The 20,093-nt window shown below is 42.1% G+C and overlaps 1 protein-coding gene across 1 annotated transcript in view; it reads left to right on the forward strand.

Moving 5' to 3' along the window:
* Window positions 1-20,093, forward strand: part of LYRM4 (LYR motif containing 4) — a 141,618-nt gene that overhangs the window by 30,693 nt on the left and 90,832 nt on the right. The window contains exon 2 of the mRNA XM_019710853.3: window positions 5,148-5,268. Coding sequence (XP_019566412.1) covers window positions 5,148-5,268 — 121 coding nt within the window. The remainder of the gene's footprint in view (window positions 1-5,147; window positions 5,269-20,093) is intronic.

Genomic DNA, 20,093 nt, shown 5'->3' on the forward strand with positions numbered 1-20,093 from the left:
CGTGTTCATTTTTCACGCCTATTTCAGACAGCATCTGACTCACATTGGGACATCCCAATGCGGTAGGCATTTAGTAGCAGCTGACTGCCACTTGCATTGCAGAATCGGTACATTTTTCTTTGAAATGTTCTAGCTCAGTGGTAGAGTCAAGAGGATGATAATCAGAATGTGTTCAAGGATAAATGGTTTACCTTAGTAGCAGTGAAAAAAATGCAAATGATAAGATTCAGGACAGGGACAAGATTGAAATAATTGGTGGGCTGTCCTCTATAAAATTTGAAAATTACGCCAGATTTATGACTACCTTCACAAAATTATGATCATTTGAAATTAGAATTCATACAACTGAAAAATTGTCCATGAGTGGTGGTTTTATCGTTCTGACCCAGTGTCCGAGTGGGTGGTGGCCCCGTACATAAGTTTTCCGCGACTCTGGGAGCTGGAAGAAGATGCGTGGAGCCGAAGGCAGAGTAGGCATGCTGTATTCACTAGCTCTATGGGCACAGCAAACAGCCAGCCTCGTGTAACGGCCCAGCTCTTCTTACACCATGCTAAGGCAATAGTGGCTCACAGCCCAACTGCTTACATAAGCGTATATACAAACAGCCGCATCTTCAGGATGGACAGCGCCTGCTCAACATTCCATCTCACGTGACCAGCAGGCCACCGAGTCCTTGCTGCCGGTGCGCCGGGGAGGCAGCCGGACTAGAAACTCTGTTTTCCCTACACCCAATGCAATGTCTGTTCCCAAAGCAATGGACTACACCTTGTGTTTTAGATGAGGAAGGGGAGGAGGAAGAGAGGAGGGAACCATTACATTATTCATGTCAATGGTGCCTCCAAAATGTGAACAACTTTGACTGATTTAGACACGTGTAATTTGAAGATCTAGAGTTACATTCCTTTAGGTATGGCCTTAGGGAAATTGGGGAGACACAGCAGAATAATGAGCACTGGACCTTGAGCTCTGCTCTACTGATACAAATTTTTGAGTGTCTTAAGCTTTTCCTTTTTTTTACCCTTATCTTCCCGTAGTTTAAATTTGTATTTCTGTTAGGAGTGAAACTAAATATATTTTCATCTTTCTAATCTTTCTCAACTATTTGCGTATTATTGTCTGACAATTTTTAGTTTATGTATCCTTTGCTCAATTTTCTCTTGGGTTATTGGTAATTTCCTTAAAATTTCTTGTGGCTCTTTAAATGTTGGGAGAATTACACGTTTGTGATATGATTTTCAAAATTATATATATTTTCCCAGCTTATGTGTATATTGGTTGCTTATAATGTAGGTGTGTTGTTTTTTTCAATTACAATTGACATCAATATAATATTAGTTTCAGGTGCATAGCATAGTGGTTACGCATACTAGGGATTCCACAGGGGTGACAAAAAATGTATACAAGTGGACACTTTGGTCAACGTTGCTCAAGCAGTAGTTCGCCGTAATCAGAAATGTCTGGACACTGATGGTAACCACTTTGAGCACCTATTGGAATTGCAGAAGTCAAACGTGACTTGTATTCATCTTTTGTTACCAGTATATATTGAGTATTACAATTTTAACAGTTTTTTTTCCTCTCTTAAAGTGTGTATACATTTTTTGGCACTCTGTGTATATAACTTACAAAGTGATCCCCCCAATAAGTCTAGTACCCACCTGGCACCATACATAGTTATTACAATGTTATTGCCTATATTCTCTATGCTGTACTTTACATCCCCCTGACTATTTTGTAGCTATCAATTTGTACTTTTCAATCCCTTCACCTTTTTCGCCCAGACCCCCAACCTCCCTCCCATCTGGCTACCATCATTTTATTCTCTTTATCTGTGAGTTTGTTTCTGTTTTGTTTGTTCATGTATTTCAGTTTTAGACCCACATATAACTGAGATCATATGGTATTTGTCTTTGACTTATTTCACTTAGCATAATACCCTCTTGATTCATCCACATTATTGCAAAGGGCAAAATTTCACTGTTTTTATGCCTGAGTAATATTCCATTATGTATATGTACCACATCTTCTTTATCCATTCATTGATAGATGGACACTAAGGTTCCTTCCATATCTTGTAAATAATGCTGCAGTGAACATAAGTGTGAATATGTCTTTTCAAATCAGTGTTTGGGTTTCTTTGGATAAATATCCAGAAGTGGAATTGCTGGGTCCCTTGTTCTTTGTTTTCAAGTTTATTTTGTCTGCTGTAAGTATTGCTATCCCAGCTTTTTTTTTCATTTCCATTTGTATGAAATACCTTTTTCCATCCCTTTGCTTTCAGTCTCTGTGTGTCTTTCGTCTGTGAGTCTCTTGTAGGCAGCATATGTATGGGTTTTGCTTTCTTATCCATTCAGCCACCCTGTCTTTTGATTGGAGTGTTTAATCCGTTTACATTGGAAGTAACTACTAATAAATATGTAATTATTGCTACTTTATTATGCATATTTTTTATCCTTTTTCCTTCTTTTTCTTAAAGAAGTCCCTTTAACATTTCTTGTAATACTGGTTTGGTGGTGATGAACTCTTGTCTTAAGCTATTTTCTAATTGCTTTAAACTTTGGAAGAACTTTGGTCTTTGTATTCTAAGCCATAACCCTTTTTCCTAGCTATTCTGGGCGAGTCACTAGCTTTTAGAAAAATGAATTTAGTAATGACTACTGTTGCCCATTTTGTTTTTCTAAAAAGCCCACATGCAGCATCCTGAATACAAAATTAAAACAAATAATGTTCCCCAAGGTTAACTCCTATTATAAAATTAATTCCACATGTTAAACAAAATACCAGATTTAAATTATTTTGTCCCCTCTCTGCTCCCATCACCACCAAAAATAAACTGTTTTGGTGGAGTGTGAGGATGTGAGGAAGAACAGTGATATTGTGTCATATAAATAGCCATTATGCTGTGCAAGAAAGTATGCCAGAAATTGCTTTTAGCTTACCTAGCTACTGTTTAAAATCTTATTAGATTAGCAGCTATATGTGAGGAAAATTTATATTTAATATATAGTCTATTAGTAAACCCCTCCCATGTGGCTTTATAATGAATGAGCCTGGTTGTTATAAAGCATCTCATACAAGGAGTCCACTTCCGGTCATTGTCGCCCAACACTGATACCGAACACCCACAAGCTCCCTCTGCAGATACTCCAGTTGGTTCACGGACGATTAAGATGAACGTCTCGGCAGTGGCTTCCATCCTAAAAATGAAAGTTCCTGTACTGTCGTCCTTTCTCCTTTATGGTTCTTAGTGTTACAAAATTTCATTTTACTCTTTCTTTTAAATGCAAAGGGATGTGATATTTGAATTTTTAATTTCAAATTTCTTTTTATTTTAGAAAAGTCTGTCTAAAACAAAATTAATCCTCTTTAAGATTTCCTAGTAAATTGTATCCATCTCCCGACACCCACTCACTCCCCCCACCTCCCAAAGAGATTATATTCCCCTTCTCTCATTGTCTTTGCCTCTATTTCCATTCTTCTCTTTCTAAACATTTCTAATATTTTCACATGGATTCGTTTGCTGGTGGTTAAAGTTAAGAGCACAGCAATCTGCAATGGTACAAAGACTAGAGAAAATCGTATTTGATATTAGGTCAGACAAATAAGTTCACAAACTCATTCTAGAAAAAGTGCTACATACCTCATTGCTGAGTATCACTACGGTCACCTTTGAAGTACTCCCCGTGGGAAGCTATGCACCGACGCCAGTGCCTAGTCCACCCGTCAAAGCAATTTTGGAACTCTTTTTCTGGAATGGCCATCAGAGCTGTCGTCATATTACCCTTGATGTCCTGAATGTCATCAAAATGTCTTCCTTTCAATATTTCCTTTATCTTCGGATAAGGAAAGAAGTCATTGGGGGCCAGACCGGGTGAGTAGGGAGGGTGTTCCAATACAGTTATTTGTTTACTGGCTAAAAACTTTCTCACAGGCAGTGCCATGTGAGCTGCTGCATTGTCGTGATGCAAGAGCCATGAACTGTTGGCGAAAAGTTCAGGTTGTCTAACTTTTTCATGCAGCCTTTTCAGCACTTCCTAATAGTAAACTTGGTTAAATGTTTTTCCAGTTGATTCAAATTCATAATGAATAATCCCTCTGATATAAAAAAAAGGTCAGCAACATCATTGCAACATGTTCTCGAACTTAATTACCCGACCTCACATGTCTGATTTGGGGACTATATCAAGTCAAGGACTCTTGGCTCATCTGTTGTGGCTGATTACCCAGACCAGTGTACCCTCCACGCCCAGACTGTGGTGTGACAGTGACGTAGGAGAGACGAATACTAATTGCATTAAAGAATAGCAAAAAGAAGAGGGACAGTTTTCATTTATTGAGCGTTTTTTGTTTGTTTGTTTTGCGGCAGGTTCTGTGCCAAATTCCAGACACCCATTGTAAAGCTTATCCCTCCCAGCAGCCCTGAGAGGTAGGCAGGACTGTGGCTGTTTGACAGACCAGGAAACATGGGTTATATTAGAAAGCTTGCCCAAACTCACACAAACGGTAGGAGCTGGAGCAGGAACTGAAACCCAAGCCTGTCTGATTTGAGAGCCTTGTTCTTGAACTGCTGTCCTGTCTGCATGTAGTTTACATGGGGTCAGGGGTGTTATGTGTGTCCATGTATTTACTGTAGAGATGGAGAAAAGCATTTTGGTGTGATCTCCATTTGGGCCTGGGGTGGGATCCTGACGGGAATCCTCACATATGTTACACAAGATGAAGAAACCACCGAAAGGGTACAGGAGTGGAATGCTGACCCGAGTCTGGCGTGAACCAGTGTTGTGGTGCCTACACACGGGGTGCATCACTGCACCTCTTAACTCTTGCTTTGTCTCTGTACGTGAAAGGTTCAGTTATTCGTGTTAATGGAGGGAAGACAGACGTGAATGACTATAAAGAACCAGTAATGTGAGGAGCATGTCAGTAGTAGTTTGCCATTCATACGTGACTTATTTCAGGGAGATTTATATCCCTAAACATGTTTGCTTAGTCATCCCAGAATAGTAATGGAGGCGCCAAGATCAAAGTGGATTATCCATAGGAGAATATCAGATAGTTAATTCCTAAGGAAAAGCTTTTAAACTCATTTAAAAGCATAGCTTCAAAGACACTGATACCTTTCCTTTTTTTCCCTGAATTCATTCAGAACTTACGCTATCAGGAGGATAAGAGATGCCTTCAGAGAAAATAAGAATGTACAAGATCCTGTAGAAATTCAGACTCTAGTGAATAAAGCCAAAAGAGACCTGGGAATGATTCGTCGACAGGTAAGTGGTTCAATGATGTACTGTTTTTCATTAAAAGCGTAAAATTCTGACACATCCCCCTGGATTGGACATCGCTGCATTTGGTTTTTATGATTTATACCACAGGACCATGAAATTCTGTTCCTTTGACTAATGTAGACGTAGAAAGATGACTTATCATTTTATTGAATTCAAGGAAAACGTAAAGGAACATATCAGCTTTCCAGGATTTGCAGGGAAAATGGAAATCTAATGAGGAACTCTTTTACGAAGCTGAGTTCTCATATTTAACTCAAGGTTGATGCTTTAAGCTTCAAAAATCAATGTTGTCTCTTTGTAAGATATATTACATGACACATTTATACATGAACATATGTTAAAAGAATATAAATAATATCCTACATTTCCTAGTATTTTGAAATCTTAAGGTAAGGTTGCCCCTATCTTGAAGACACGGTCACTGGTGATGAACCTAATTTTGTTGCAACATGAAAGGTGTATCTGCAGGTACAAATGGTGTAAACAGCTGCTCTGGGACTTATTCTGTAAAGGACCCTGGAAGGTGTGTTTTATTGTCACCTCCTAGAGGTGCCAGGGATCACCTTGATTTGCACTTGCCTTTCTCTTGTGAGGCAGAGCAGAGCATCTGCAGCGGTGTAGGCTCCTGGGTAGTGTGATATGTCCAGCTTTCTGCAAAATTAATTAGACAGCCAAAGGCTGAAATAGCCTGTTTCAGTTGGTTTTCTCAGTCTCTAAAAACAAATCATACTTTTCACTCATTTTCTTTGATTTAGCAACAATCACACCATCAGCTCCATTTCTGCTTCTATTCGTTTTTCTATCTCACTTGCAGTAAATTTCTCTATAAAGTGTGTAGGGGAAGCCCCTTACCACTTTCCTAATTTCTGCTCGTGTTTTGCAGAGGACTTCCTGACATCATCAAGAGATGCCAGCTTGACTGACATTCTATCATATCATATCTGGCATATATTCTTCTTCATGCTTGACTCTAAACAGAATTAAAAAAGAAGCAATATTAACTAAAAACTGTAGTTTTCCTTTTATGTCAAAATTAAGTCTTGTTCTATAGCCTACATAATGAAACAATCCCTTCTAGAATAACACTTCAGATTCTAATAACCCTCTGTGAGTTCTGCAGTTATCTAGCCATAGAATAACTTTGCCCCATTCAGACAAGCCTAGGAAGTAATCTTTAACTAAGGGCATGAAGACATAATAGAATAGTCAGAAAAAACTGATCTGCACATTTGCATATACTTGGATGGTACCAGATAAATGAGTTGCCATTTTGAAAACTCTGGAACGATGGCATTTTCCAGGCATCAGTGGGTGAATTTTATGGGATCCTTCAGTACTGGAACTTGGATAAAGAAGCAGCCTGAGTACTTATTTTACATAAAGTCAAAAAGATTTAATTCTTTGGCACTTTACCATGTATAAGTTGGCAAGCATCTCCAAAACTGGCTGGTTTTATCTTCTTGTGTAAAGTTGTTCAGAGTAGAAATGCTTAGGAAAAGAGTACCTGTAAGTCATCTGTTTAACCGTTTCTTCTGTTACATAACTGTGCCTTCATTTGAAATGCTAAAACTAGCCTCTCAAAGACAAAAAGACTAGACTGGCTGTCATCAGACATCCCCAGTGGAATCTACTGAAGCAGACACAAAACAGTGGAGGGGCCCAGGGGCCCTCTCCAGGACAGCCTGGCCCGTGCGCAGGGCATCCCTATGGCATCCGTATGAGCTGGTCGCACAGCAGGTGATGCCGTCTTCCCTGAAGACCCTGCTCAGAGGCCCTGCCAAATGAAGCATTCTCATCCATCAGAAAGCTGGTTGGCCAACTGGGAAGTTTCTGTTCACTTCCCTTTCACATCACGACTGTTCATGAATCCAAGTATAACATTCACCAGCTCTGTTTCTGATGAATGTTTCTTACTTCGCCTCACTCTAAACGGATGTAAGTTGACCTTGGCCTCCACATCCTACCTGAAGTAGCATCTGTACTTTATTCACACTGGCCATTGTACTAGCCTTCCAGCTTGCCTCCCTGATTGCCCCCCAAAGTGGTCTGGTCACACACTGCCAGAGTGACCTTTTTTACAAGGAAAATCAGAGCAGGTTGCACCCCTGCTCAATTCGTAGCACCCTGACGATGAAATCAGAGGTCCTTGTGAAGTCCTCCCTGGCTCTGTCTCCCTCACACTGTGTCATTTACCTTCTTCATGTCCCCAGTATGTTCCCAGCTTGTTCCCATCTCAGAGCCTTTGCACCCTCTGCCTGGAATAGGCTCTCCCAGACCTTCCCATAGCTCAGTTTCCATTTCCACTCAGGTTTTCACTCAGCTTCCACCTATCACAGAGGGCTTCCCCTTCCCTCTGTCACTCTGTCCCCTTACCCTGCTTTAGTTTTCATCACAGCACTCATCAGTACTGAAAATAATGTTGCTTGTGGCCCTGCCTGTTTTCTCCTCTTCTGTGAGGACAGGGATCTCACCTGTGATGGTCCCTGCTTCCTGGTACCCAAGGGCGTGGGCCCTGAGGCCAGCCTGCCTGCGTTCAAATCCTGATTCAGCCTCCTAACTGCAGGACCTGAACCGGACACTTCACCGCTCAGTGCCTAGTGGAAAATGCAGATGAGAACAGGCCCAACTTCACAGGTTATGGTGAGGACCAAACGAGTTAACATAAAACCCTTAGAAGGATGCTGGCACCCAGTAATCACTTGCTATTATTGTTATCCAGAGTACCGAGAACAGCCCCACATGGAGTTGGCTCTTAATAATTATTTGTGGACTAAATGGATATCTGAAGAGTTTGGCCCCTGAGATTATACACCACAGTCAAGGGGTCTTTGCCACCAAAATCATGGTATCTTGCTGGCCACCCACAACCTCTTCTTCAAGCAGAGTGAACCATGAGAGGAAAATGGAAATATAATGAGGATCTTGAAACTTGACCCTCATGCGCTGTAATATCCTTCATATCAAGTCCCTGCTTCACTTGAGTACTTGGACCCAGAGACCATCAGCAGGATGCAATTGATCTGAGCATCACTTTTCCACAGAGGAGGAAGCCACAGGCTCCTGTGCAGCTGCCAGACACACACATTCATAAGGCAATACCCAAACTCAGATCCTCCACCTGACTCCCCCCAGCACTGCCCCCAACTTCCCTACTTCCTGGTCAGTCTTCAAAGTGGCTCTTGCTCTCTACAGATAATTCCGTCAGCTGTGATGCTGACGATGCAGCTAGAAGCGTGGTACGATTTTGCAGTTCTTAGAGGAGTCTCTGAGCAAAGGTTTTCTTTTCTTTTGCGGGGTAGAGAAAAAAAGGTGCAAAAAGCTGGATGTCTTATCCATGGCCGCATGACCAGATGTGAGCTCAGGGCTTCTAATTCCATAGAGCAAACTCAGAAGTTTGAGGATGTGAGCTACTGAGTCAGTAAAAACTGAAGGATAAAGGTGTTCCTAAGTCATCCCCCCATTTTGTTCCCAAGGTGTTTAAGGACCACATCAGCCTAGCTCAGCCTCTCCTCAGAGGTCATTCTTCCTTTATATTCTTAATCCCTGTTTGTGGCAACCCTGAGGGATTCTAGATAGCATCAGTATTTCTTACTAGCCTTTCAAACTGCTCCTAAGGATTACTCTAATTTCAAGAAGTAAAGTGACAGATTGTTTTTCTCCGTTATGAGCAAGTCATACTCCTTTTGTTCATTCTTCATAACTACGGCCCACTGGATAGAAGCCTGACATACACGTGTTCCTTTTATGATGTTCTTGTACCAACTCTCTCCCTGAAAATTATAATCTAGTCTGTTAATCTATAATCTCTTTCCAGCGATATACGTCACCTTATAGCCTATAACTAGCAAAGACATTTTTCCACCTTTCTATAAACTTCCATTATTTCCACATAAGGTGGTTCTGTAAAGACGGATTGACCCTGGCAGCTTGTGTGAGTTCTTCTCTTCTGAAAACATTCTGGACTAGCCGCCACTAAACCTGGCTTCCCTACCTGCTTCCCATTGGATCAGAAAAGTTGGCGAGGCCTTTTGTGTATGTGCCTGGTGGTGCCGGAAAGGACGCGCGGAGGGAGAGGATGCACAGAAGCCAGGCTGCGTGGGGGCTGTGCCGACCGCTCACAGTCTAGGCAGCAGAGAAGTCCCTGCGGACTTTCTACCTCAAATGGCAAACAGGCCCCGTGGGGATTTGTTGTCAGAAAGAGAAGCAAGTCAACCAGACTTTGCTTTTGTCTTTGTTCTTTGTCCCACTTTGCTGTTCTGAAGATACTTCTTCTGGTTCCTATTTATAAGGCATTACTCAGAATAACTGGCAGTTAATCGCCCCACTTATTACAGCTCTGCAGTCTGCCAGGCCTCTTTGAATTGGAAACAACCATGGACGCTGAATGTGTAGCAACTTAATGAAACCTGGTGACAATATATCTGTGCAAATTCAGGTTTACTTACAGCTGTGTGATGCTGTCGGCGTTCATTAGCGTGCATCCTCTGAAGGCAGCAACTTCAGTTCTTCTAGATTCTCAGAGCAGCAAACCTGGGAAACAGAAGGTGTGTGTGTGTGTGTGTGTGTGTGTGTGTGTGTGTGTGTAAAAGTTGTTTTATAGACCATTTTCATAGGTACTTAGCCAGGTAAAAACCATGACATCGAAGAAAAGAACAACTAGTCTGTATTGAAAGGTTCCTCCCAACTACTGATTAGGCCGGGGGAGTGAGCCCTGAATTTAGGCCCAAATCATGTTTGGTTACCCCACCAGTGATGGGTTATACAGGTATGGTTGAGTGCTGAATCCAAAAACACTAGATTCATTTGTAACTTAAGTATTTGGGTGAAGAAATATATTGTTACTTTCGTATGTAGTGGTACAGTGAGAAGATAAACTGGATATTTTCTAATCCTAAACAGTGATAAGGTTTTTGAGTCATACCAGTTTTGCCAGCAGCTTTTCAGTGATGACAATTTCATAGCATGTTGGCTGTTCTTAAGCTAGTGGGTTTGTTTTTTTTTCAAGTGAGGCAATTCAAACTGTGGATGTATCAGACCCAGAATTATGAAGCTACGGTTGTAAGCGATTAGAGCAGACGTTACAGCCATTACCGGTAGTAGGAAAGGGTTGATATTACTTACAGGCAGCACGCATGTTGTTAACCTGAGTGTGTGTATATGTGAGGCGAAACATTTTCAGTGTTTCTTAGCTTATACTTAATTTCATTTTTGTAGATCACTAAAAGCAAAGTAATGTGTCTGATTTATTGGTATTTTGGGTGATGGTAGATGAGAGGCCCTGAAACTATTTTTTACTTGTATTTGCTATTTTATGATTTAGTCTTTAAATGACCATTCAAGAGAAATGTCCACCAATAACTTCTGAATGTGCCGTTGTGAAATGAGAAGCTGGTGAACAATGAGTGTCTTCACTCATGTCAGTCACTGCAATATCTTCTCCAATGCCCAAAGGACTAGCGAGAACTGAATTCTCATCTTTTGGAATAGCCTTTAAAAAGGTAGAATTGTCTTAGGTCCTTTTGGGGAAAGTAATCGTGTGCCCTGTTATCTCTCCTCGTATATACACTTAGCTTAAGTACTGTTTTGATAGTTTGGGGGAATCTCTAAAATTTACTTGGCAGTTTTGAATGGAGTAAAGGAAAGTCAATCATCCTACATTAGGGGCATTTAAAATACATAAGGAGAATTATACACTATTCACGATAGTCAAGCAGTAGAAGCAATCCAGATTTCCACTGATGGATGAATTGATAAAGAAAATGTGTTGTATACCTACAACGGAGTATTATTCAGCCTTAAAAAGGAAGGAAATTGTGACACATGCTACAACATGAATGACCTTTGAAGACATTATGATCAGTGAAATAAGCCAGTCCCAAAAAGACAAATACTGTGTGATTCCACTAACATTAGGTCCCCAGAGGAGACAAATTCATAGAGACAGAAAGCAGTATGATGGTGGTCAGGGGCTGGAGGAAGCAGGGGAGAGTGGAGTTGTTTCATGGGGACAGAGTTTCGGTTTTGCAAGTTGAAAAGTTCTAGAGATTTGTTTCAAAACAATGTGAATATACTTAGTACTAAACCGTACGCTTAAAATGTTTAAGATGGTTTCTGTATTTTTTTCACACACACACACACAAACACACACAAAATATCTCCCTCCCCTCCCAAAAAAATTGTATAGCTAGTCATCTTTTGTTTTTTTCTTCCTGTAATTGGGAAAAATACAATGAAATGCTTCAGACACTAGTGTTTGAGAGTGGGAGGCTTAAGTCATTTGAAGCTTGAGCAAGAGCATCTGTGAGCCTTCAGTCTCTTACAGGTAACATGAAAGGATTATACTGTGATTTGTAAGGCTACTTCCACAGCTGAATTTCTGGGGGTCAGCATTTCCTATACATATCTGTCCCTTGCTTCTTCATTTGCAGAAACTTGCTGATACATTCTAGAACAACTACTCTGTGTTCAGCTTTCTTTGACCATTTTCCACCAAGATCTGAATTCTATAGTTTAGGCTGCAGATGAGCAAAGTTTTAAGCCAGCTATGCATTTATACCATCACGAATTCTAAAAACGTCTCTTGATTTAAACTTTCTGTTACAAGGAAAGTGGGAAAATTGATTTTATTAAGGTTGCTAGCACCTCTGTGTTCACCTTCTTCCTTCCTGGTAGGGGATACCTCACTAGGATTATCCTGGCAGGGGATACCTCACCAGTATTATCCTGGTAGGGGATACCTCACCAGTATTATCCTGGTAGGGGATACCTCACCAGTATTATCCTGGCAGGGGGTACCTCACCAGGATTATCCTGGTAGGGGATACCTCACCAGTATTATCCTGGTAGGGGGTACCTCACCAGTATTATCCTGGTAGGGGATACCTCACCAGTATTATCCTGGCAGGGGGTACCTCACCAGTATTATCCTGGTAGGGGATACCTCACCAGTATTATCCTGGTAGGGGACACCTCACCAGGATTATCCTGGTAGGGGACACCTCACCGGGATTATCCTGGTAGGGGATACCTCACTAGGATTATCCTGGTAGGGGACACCTCACCGGGATTATCCTGGTAGGGGATACCTCACTAGGATTATCCTGGTAGGGGACACCTCACCGGGATTATCCTGGTAGGGGATACCTCACCGGTATTATCCTGGTAGGGGATACCTCACTAGGATTATCCTGGTAGGGGATGCCTCACTAGTACCGGCACATTATCTCTGACCAGAACATTTTCTTTCAAAGAAACTGAAATAGCAGTTGTAAAGCAGTAACGTCCTAAGTGATAGGCAAAAGGAAGATGAAAATGCTGTCCTCAAGCCCCACCTTCATGCTGAAGCTCATTTCTTCAGATTTGACTTCCCCCTGGTCCCGACTGGCTTCTCGGCTGCATTAAGCACAGTCTGCTGCCTAAATCAAGTGCGCTGTATACCTTCCAGTTCTCGTGCACAGTTTGTTTCCCTAAATAGTTACTGAGCACCCACTCTGGGCCATGTAATTATGAATTGGCCCTATAAGCTTTCTGGAGGCAAAGTTGGAAGGGAATTATGAGGTCCATCAGAACCTGTTTTTTTCTAAATTTGACTGAATGGAGACAAAGTCCTCCTCTCCATTCTGGATCCCATCTGTTATTCACTCATTTAATAGGACAGAAATATATAGAGTTTAAAAGTGTATCCCAGTAGTACTTTCCTCTATATCTACATAGTTCAGCTAAGACTACATCAAAAGATCAATCTACATGTTTAAAAAACAATAAGGCAGTCAGAGGCAAAGGAAATTTAAGTATCTGTCTTAGACTTTAATAAAAATCCTCAAAATATCAACATAAATTTATATATGGTGATCAGATTGCCCCCTAAGTGAACCCTATATCCTTCAATATATGAATTATTTCAATATAAATGAAAAATTCCTCCAGCTCCTGTCAAAGTTTAAGAAAGCAGGGCATTGAGAAGGGTAGTTTAGTTTTATAGCTTGGCCTATGTATGACATTCATTTTTTTCAGTCTGTTCAGTTTATAGTTCCTCTGCAGCTATAAAAAGACTTCTTTATATAAGAATTTCCTCGCTCTCTGCTTTTTCTAGGAATCTCAGTAAACCCTCAAAGTTGGGGCAGTGGTATCCCACAGTCAGCATTCCTGTGGAAGAAACACCTCTCAGTTGAAGATTGCCCATTAAATTTGCTTGGTTCCTCCAAGGTTGACATGCACAAAACAAGATTCCATTTCCTTTCCAAATGAAGCCTTTCTCACCCCTTCATTTTTCAACTCTAATAATAGATCTTTTGCATATTTCCATGTTCAAAAGAGCTCATGAAGAAAGCACTAGTAATGTATTTATAGAAAACTTTTGCGTGAGTTTCATTTGGGAATTTGTATTATTCTTCTCCCATCTAGTCCTCTATAGTTGTTCAGTATTTAATTCCTTGAACTTTTTGTTGCCGAAGCATCTAGTGTGGAAGTAGATATCAACGGGAGCAGAAAGGACATTGATCTCCTAGGCAAGAGGCAGAACTTCGAATCTCATTTCTGATAACAGGGTCCTGTATGGTCTTGGGCAGGTTGTTTCTCTGCCTTATTGCCCACGTCTGTAAAGAGCTGGTTTTATTGATGAAGGTGGTGCTGGTGGTGCTGGTGCTGGTGCTGGTGGTGGTGGTGGCGGGGGTGGTGGCGAGGGTGGGGGGTGCTGTTGTCAGTGGGTTCCTTGTGCCTTCTCTGTGTGCTGACACTGTGTACTCAGCACTTTGAATATGTTGTCTCAGTTTTTCCTAACAGCAGCCTTTTAAGAAAGATGCTATTATCCTTGTGTTAAAGGAGGATATTTAGACTTGGTGTGTTTGAATACTGTTCCCAAAGACGCACAATTAAAAGAATGGTGGGCCCACATCTATTCTTACTTTTTAGCTAGTTCTTAGAAGAGGGATCACACTCTGGGTGGCCTTATCTTGACAGAAGGTAAACAAGACCTCAGAAATGAGAGAAGGCAGAATGTGTATTTTGTTTTCTAGTTGTTCATTTAGAACTCTTTATTAGAAGCAAACAGCTTCCCTTCTAGAGGCTCCTGAATAGTTTATCCCTAGGGGCTGGTCTGCTTTATAATGTCTCACAAAACACTCCCACTCTCTCTGCCTTCAAAAGAAAAAATACAAAACCACCATCTGAAACTGTTAGCGTTCAGCCACCTTATTTGAGAAGTGTTTGCTCAGAATTTCCCTGTGGATCCGAAGGTTGCTGCCCCAGCTGTGCGCTTCCTGACGAGTGTCACCCAAGTGCCCTTCAGTGGAAACCTTTTGGTGCCTTACCGCTTGGCTTGTCCTTTCAAGTAATCAGAGTTAATTCCACTCATGCTTACGCAGAACGTCTTCTCCCAAGATGACAAAGAACAGTGTCACATCTCCTAAAAGGGTACTAGAAGGGGCTCACCCTTGTTTATGTTAATTTGTGTTTTCTGCACCATATCCTCTGAGATGCAGGGAGATACTGACCCCCTCCCCCCGTCCAGTGTGTTCATGAGAACACTGCAGGTGGATTTTTTCAAATTTGATGGGTTTCCTCTGTGTATATATATGAAGGCTAGTTTCATTGGTGCAGTTGGAAAGATTTCTCCTCATGCATCTGTCAGTATATAAAACAGTTGCTTTATTCAGAGACATAATTAGAGTGGTTGGTAAGAGAAGACGTTTTGAGCAAGATACACCTAAATTTAAATCCTAACACTTATTCAGTAGTTCTCTATCCTTAGTCATGATATTTAATCTCTCTTAAAACATTATTATCATTCAATTTTTCTACTAAAGACAAAGGAATACCGTTCTTAAGTTAATGTTAGTTTTGTACTTGCTATATTTTTGAAATATCAGGGACGAATGGTGTGTCAGAAATTTTATGTCTTCCTCAGTCTGGTAAATAAAGCTGTCATTTTATGGATTGGTCAGTTATAAATAATCAAAAAGCTTAAACATTCTCTAAGATGTGGCACTATAATAACCTTAGTTTTATTAAACTAGTACACAATTAAATCAGTATTTTAATTATTTTCTTCTTCAAACATTTCCACTTTATAGAGCCTAAGAAGTACTTTCCTCCCCATCCATCTCACCTCCTTAATGTAGTGAAAATAGCACCAAATCCAAGGTCATATGGATTCTCCTTCAATGTCTATCACAAATTAACGATTGCATCACCAGAAAGTCCATAGCACTTTAGGCCTCATCTATAAAAAGTAAGAAATTGGCTGTGCTGGTTTCCAAGATCTCTAATAGGGCAAGAATTTCTTTATGAATCTGCTGTATTTAACAAACCTAAATTTAACAGCCTGTTGAGACTGGACTAGGGGTTCCTTTGACAGGTCATTCCTGAATTTCACTAATAAGTGAGTGCATTCCGGAATTGCCTATAGGTCTAGATGTGCCATCAGAGCTCAGCAAATCCTCGGTCCCTGAATGCTGGCTGGCCAAGGAGCCAGTAGAGAGGGCTTCTGCTCCCAACCTGCTGGCAGCTGGCAGGCAGCCCTCACATGCCAGCTTCCTCCGCTAGGTAAGGACAGGGTCGTGCCATGGCTATCTCAGGTCCCTTGTATGCCTGACATTTTCTGATTCTCAGAATAATTGATAATGATTGTTAGGTCCCAGAAACATACCTGTGAATGTTGGATTTTGACCAAGGATGAGTTATGTCACTGACCTGCTCTATTTACTAAATTGAATTTAAAAAGAAAACTTGATTGCCCAGATCTCACAGACAACACATTTTGTTGAACGTGGGGGGAGTAACTGGGTTACATAAGGCTGAGTTATGTAAGCCTTAGCAGGGAAACCAATTCGAGAAAAGTCAGCCTTAGCAGGGAAATCAATTCGAGAAAAGCCTTTGGTGATACTTCATAAAAGCTTTTAACACCCAGTAATGGCAGGAATGTTTCACGAATCATGGTGACTTAAGGGGCCTGTGACCTGGGAACAGGAGCTGCCCGTTTCATACAGGTGACAGATTGTACAAACCTCATCTACTAATGAGGTTTCTTCTCTAGGACTCAACAAACCTGAGAAATGGGGGTGGGAAAAGGGAGACTGTAGAAAGAGAAGAAATAAATTCTCCTCTTGCTTTGAATGAGGTTCTGTCTTAACAGTGCCAAACTTAGTGTTTTGCTTTTTTCAGTAACTCTCAGCTATTAATTAAAGTTTGCAGCTGTTTGTAGCTGTCCGTGGTTTCCGTAATATTGTATTAAAGTAGTTTCTACTGGAAATATTTATTTAAACTGAGCTCATTTTCTCCTATAAGACGTTGACTGCTCTTTTGTTCTATCCTCAATGGTTTAGGGAACTGTTAGGAACGCAGCTGGCTCGCATCTGTTCTGTCCCCTGCCGAGCCGGTCCCACGGGCAGTCATACTGGACGTCCTACCTTGGCAGCACTGCAGTTGCCTCCTGCCTGCAAGCACTTGAGTCTGCCTGCAGCTGGACTGCAGGATCTGTGAGGCCTGGGCCCTCGTGTCCGTTGGACCATCCCAGCACAAGGCACCCAGTGAACCCCTTTCCCGATCACCAGCTCCCCAGGGAAGGCCTTCAGTGTCCTTCCTCCCCCTTTCCTGCATGCTGAGTCTTGTCCTCTGGGCCACCAAAGCAGTGACATGTGACTGCAGCATTTATGACATGGCTTTGCAGTGGCATGTTACTAAGTCATCTCTGCCCTTAGCCTCTGCCCTTCTGGAGAGACCCAGTTGTTTTCTTGTTCAGCGTGGTATTTCCAGTGCCTCCTACGTACAGGAAGCACGCTATTAATGCTTGATAAAGGCAAGGCACCTTGGTAGGAAGATGCAGAAGGATTTGAACTGAAACGCAGAAGGACTGGTCCTGGCCCAGGCTCTGCCTCTGACTCATCATGAGCAGCAGACCTGGCCTCTGACCAGAAGTCTCATGTGTGGCTCCCTGCCCCGTGTACTTGTTAGTGTCCTTGTGCATACAGCATGGGGTAACGCACTAACGCCCTCTGAAATCGCAAAGCTGTCACCAGTGAGTAGTCAACCTACAAACTAAAAACCTGCTTTGGTAGAGGAAGTGGCCATCTCCCTTACCAGAAAGGAAGCCATGAACTCCTGGAAATTAGTGTATCCGCTCTGCCAGAATAAGCTGAAAACAAAAGGTGGTCTGATGGAGCGAATTCTGAAAATGTACTGCAAGGCTGTTGAACTCTTCACATTTTCTTGCCCCACTGGGAGGCATGAAGGGACTGGGAGGCATGAAGGGAGTCAGACAAGCATGGTTTCAAAGCCAGTTTTCACTCCCTAGCTTTATGGACTGAAGAAAATGACTTGCTGTGGAATTCATTCTCCTGTTGTGGAAAAGAGGCGTAAGTGTTCCCACTCTGTAGGGAGGTGAGAAGACAGCAATGTGTTTGTAAAGCAGGCAGCACAGTGCCTGGCCTGTTAAATGCTCAAGAAGTCAAAGACAGCTGGCTGCGGCTTCACCCTTCTCCCCATGTGTCTTTAAAACACGTATGTGCTCAAGTAATGGAGACGTGTCACTGTTTGCTTGCAGACCTCCAAATGGGCGGGAAGGGAATGGCTGCGGGTGTCTCTTTCAGGCGGTTCTGTTCTCCGTTCTCATCCACACTGGCTTCTTTCTGGAGGCTTTGCTAATCTGTAGGCTCCTGGCATATGGTACTTGTATTACGGGTCAGACTGTCTCAGGTGCTTTTCAGTGGTTTAGGTGGAATGGTGTAAACTAAATTCCAAATGACAGTTTCTGTGTGAATATTTATCACATGCCCATAAAAGTGTATCCACCAAGTAGACCTAGGAAGGCAAAAGGGAATTTCAGTCCCCCATAATCTTACTTCCTTATTTTGAACATTCTCATCATATTGCAGACTGCTAGGCAATGGAATGAGAGAAAGGCTATAGAAAAATAAAAATAGCAGGTAGAGCAATTTGGTGTTTGGAAATTGAATAGGGGTTCCAGACCCGGTTCCAACATGAGGGGTAGGGAGTCCCCACACCAACAAGCAATTCTCGGATGCCAGCAGGGTGTCCAAAGAATTCAACTCAATTCTGACACTGTACCCAGAGATAGAATCAGATTCCGTAGGTTAAGGATTCAGTCCTACAATGCTGCTCCCCACCCCCCCACCCTGCCCCACCTACCCTCCCCCCCCACACACACACACACACAACAGAAGCCCGCTGCAAGCCAGGCTTCTGAACGACTGGTTACAAATTGGAGGTCCCAACCACCCCTTCCACTCAGGATGCCAATCACGAGTCCAGGTGGTTCCCTGTCAGTCAGCTTCTTACTGACTGGCCTTAAATCAGAAGTTCCCACGGTGCCCTTCTTGGATTTGATTAATTTGCTGGAACAGCTCACAGAACTCAGAAACATGTTACATACTAAGTCACTTGTCTAAAAAGGATGTGATTCATAACATGGAAGAGATGCATAAGGTACGGCATGTGGGAAGGGGCTGGAAGCTTCCATGCCCCGTCCAGGTGCTCCACTCTCCCTGCACCCCCACATGTTCACCAACCCCGCAGCTCTGGAATCTGTCCTTTTGGGTTTTTATGGGGGCTTCATCATGTGGTCATGGTTGATGGAATCATTGTACACTGAGGATTGATTCCGTCTCCAGCCCCTCCCTTCCCGGAGGTGGGAAGAAAGGGGGGTGGGTCGGACTGAACATTCCAACCTTCTAATCACATGGTTGGCGCCCTTAGCAACCAGTCCCCAGCCTCAGGTGCCTCCAAAAGTCCTCATTAACATAACAAAGGAAACACCTTTATCACTGTCAATGCTTAGGAAATTCCAAGTGTTTTTCAGAGCTGTGAGTCAGAAATTGTGGATGAAGACAAAATATATGTGAGAAATAGATTTTGGTCATCCGAATGACCAAATACATATTTCTTACAAATCACAATACTGCAGAAGTGAAAACTGCAGAATGCCTAACTTGAATAAGTAAAAGTGCCCTCAGATTCAGGAGGTGGGGAGTTCAGAACAGGAGTCCCTTAGTAGGCCCAGCAAGCTGAGCAGACTTTACAGGTAGAGAGATGTGATTCCAGGGTTGTCTTTCATCCACACTCACATTCACAGAGCAGTACCTGGTGAACAAGGTGTGACTTGGCAGGGCTTGGGTGAGATTCGCCTTAGGTTTCTAGAGTCTTCCCACCTCAGAGAATCTATTCCTGAGCATTATGGAGTGTCCATTGGAATGACATACCGACTAGGGGCAGAAGGGGCTAATAGTGGTCTGTAATTGAAGAACATGTTTTCTAATGACAGGTAAAGGTTAGACCGCACATGTATGTATTCAAACACGTGGCTGCAAAAAGGTAGACAAGTAGTAAGATTTCCACACATGGCTTCTTAGGTTATTTGGGTTTTTTATCCTTGTCTCCTTAAAGACAGGGACTGTGTACCCCCACCCTTCCCACAGTGCCTTACACGCTGCTAATGCTTAGAAAATGTTGCCAAATGACCTACACTTTAATTTTAACGGGCTGAATTACATATACTTGAATTTCTTAGTAGAGGCTCAGTATCATTCACTCTACTTACAGAATAACTTTCATCAACAAAGCAAAAAGTCTTACTTGAGCTAACAAAATTTTATCCATAACATGGAACAATAATTAGAACTATACATAATTGTAATAGTTCTCTCTTTAAGGGCAAACTATAGCCCTGACATACGAGATCTGACAATTAAGTTCGCGAACTCTTCCTAGAAAAAGTGCTACACACCTCATTGATGAATATCATTGCGGTCACCTTCGAAGTACTCCCTTGGGAAGCTATGCACCGATGCTAGTGC

Source organism: Rhinolophus sinicus, chromosome 14, assembly GCF_057876585.1.
Source record: "Rhinolophus sinicus isolate RSI-liver-muscle chromosome 14, RSI-T2T, whole genome shotgun sequence".
NCBI classification, from domain to species: Eukaryota; Metazoa; Chordata; class Mammalia; order Chiroptera; family Rhinolophidae; genus Rhinolophus; species Rhinolophus sinicus.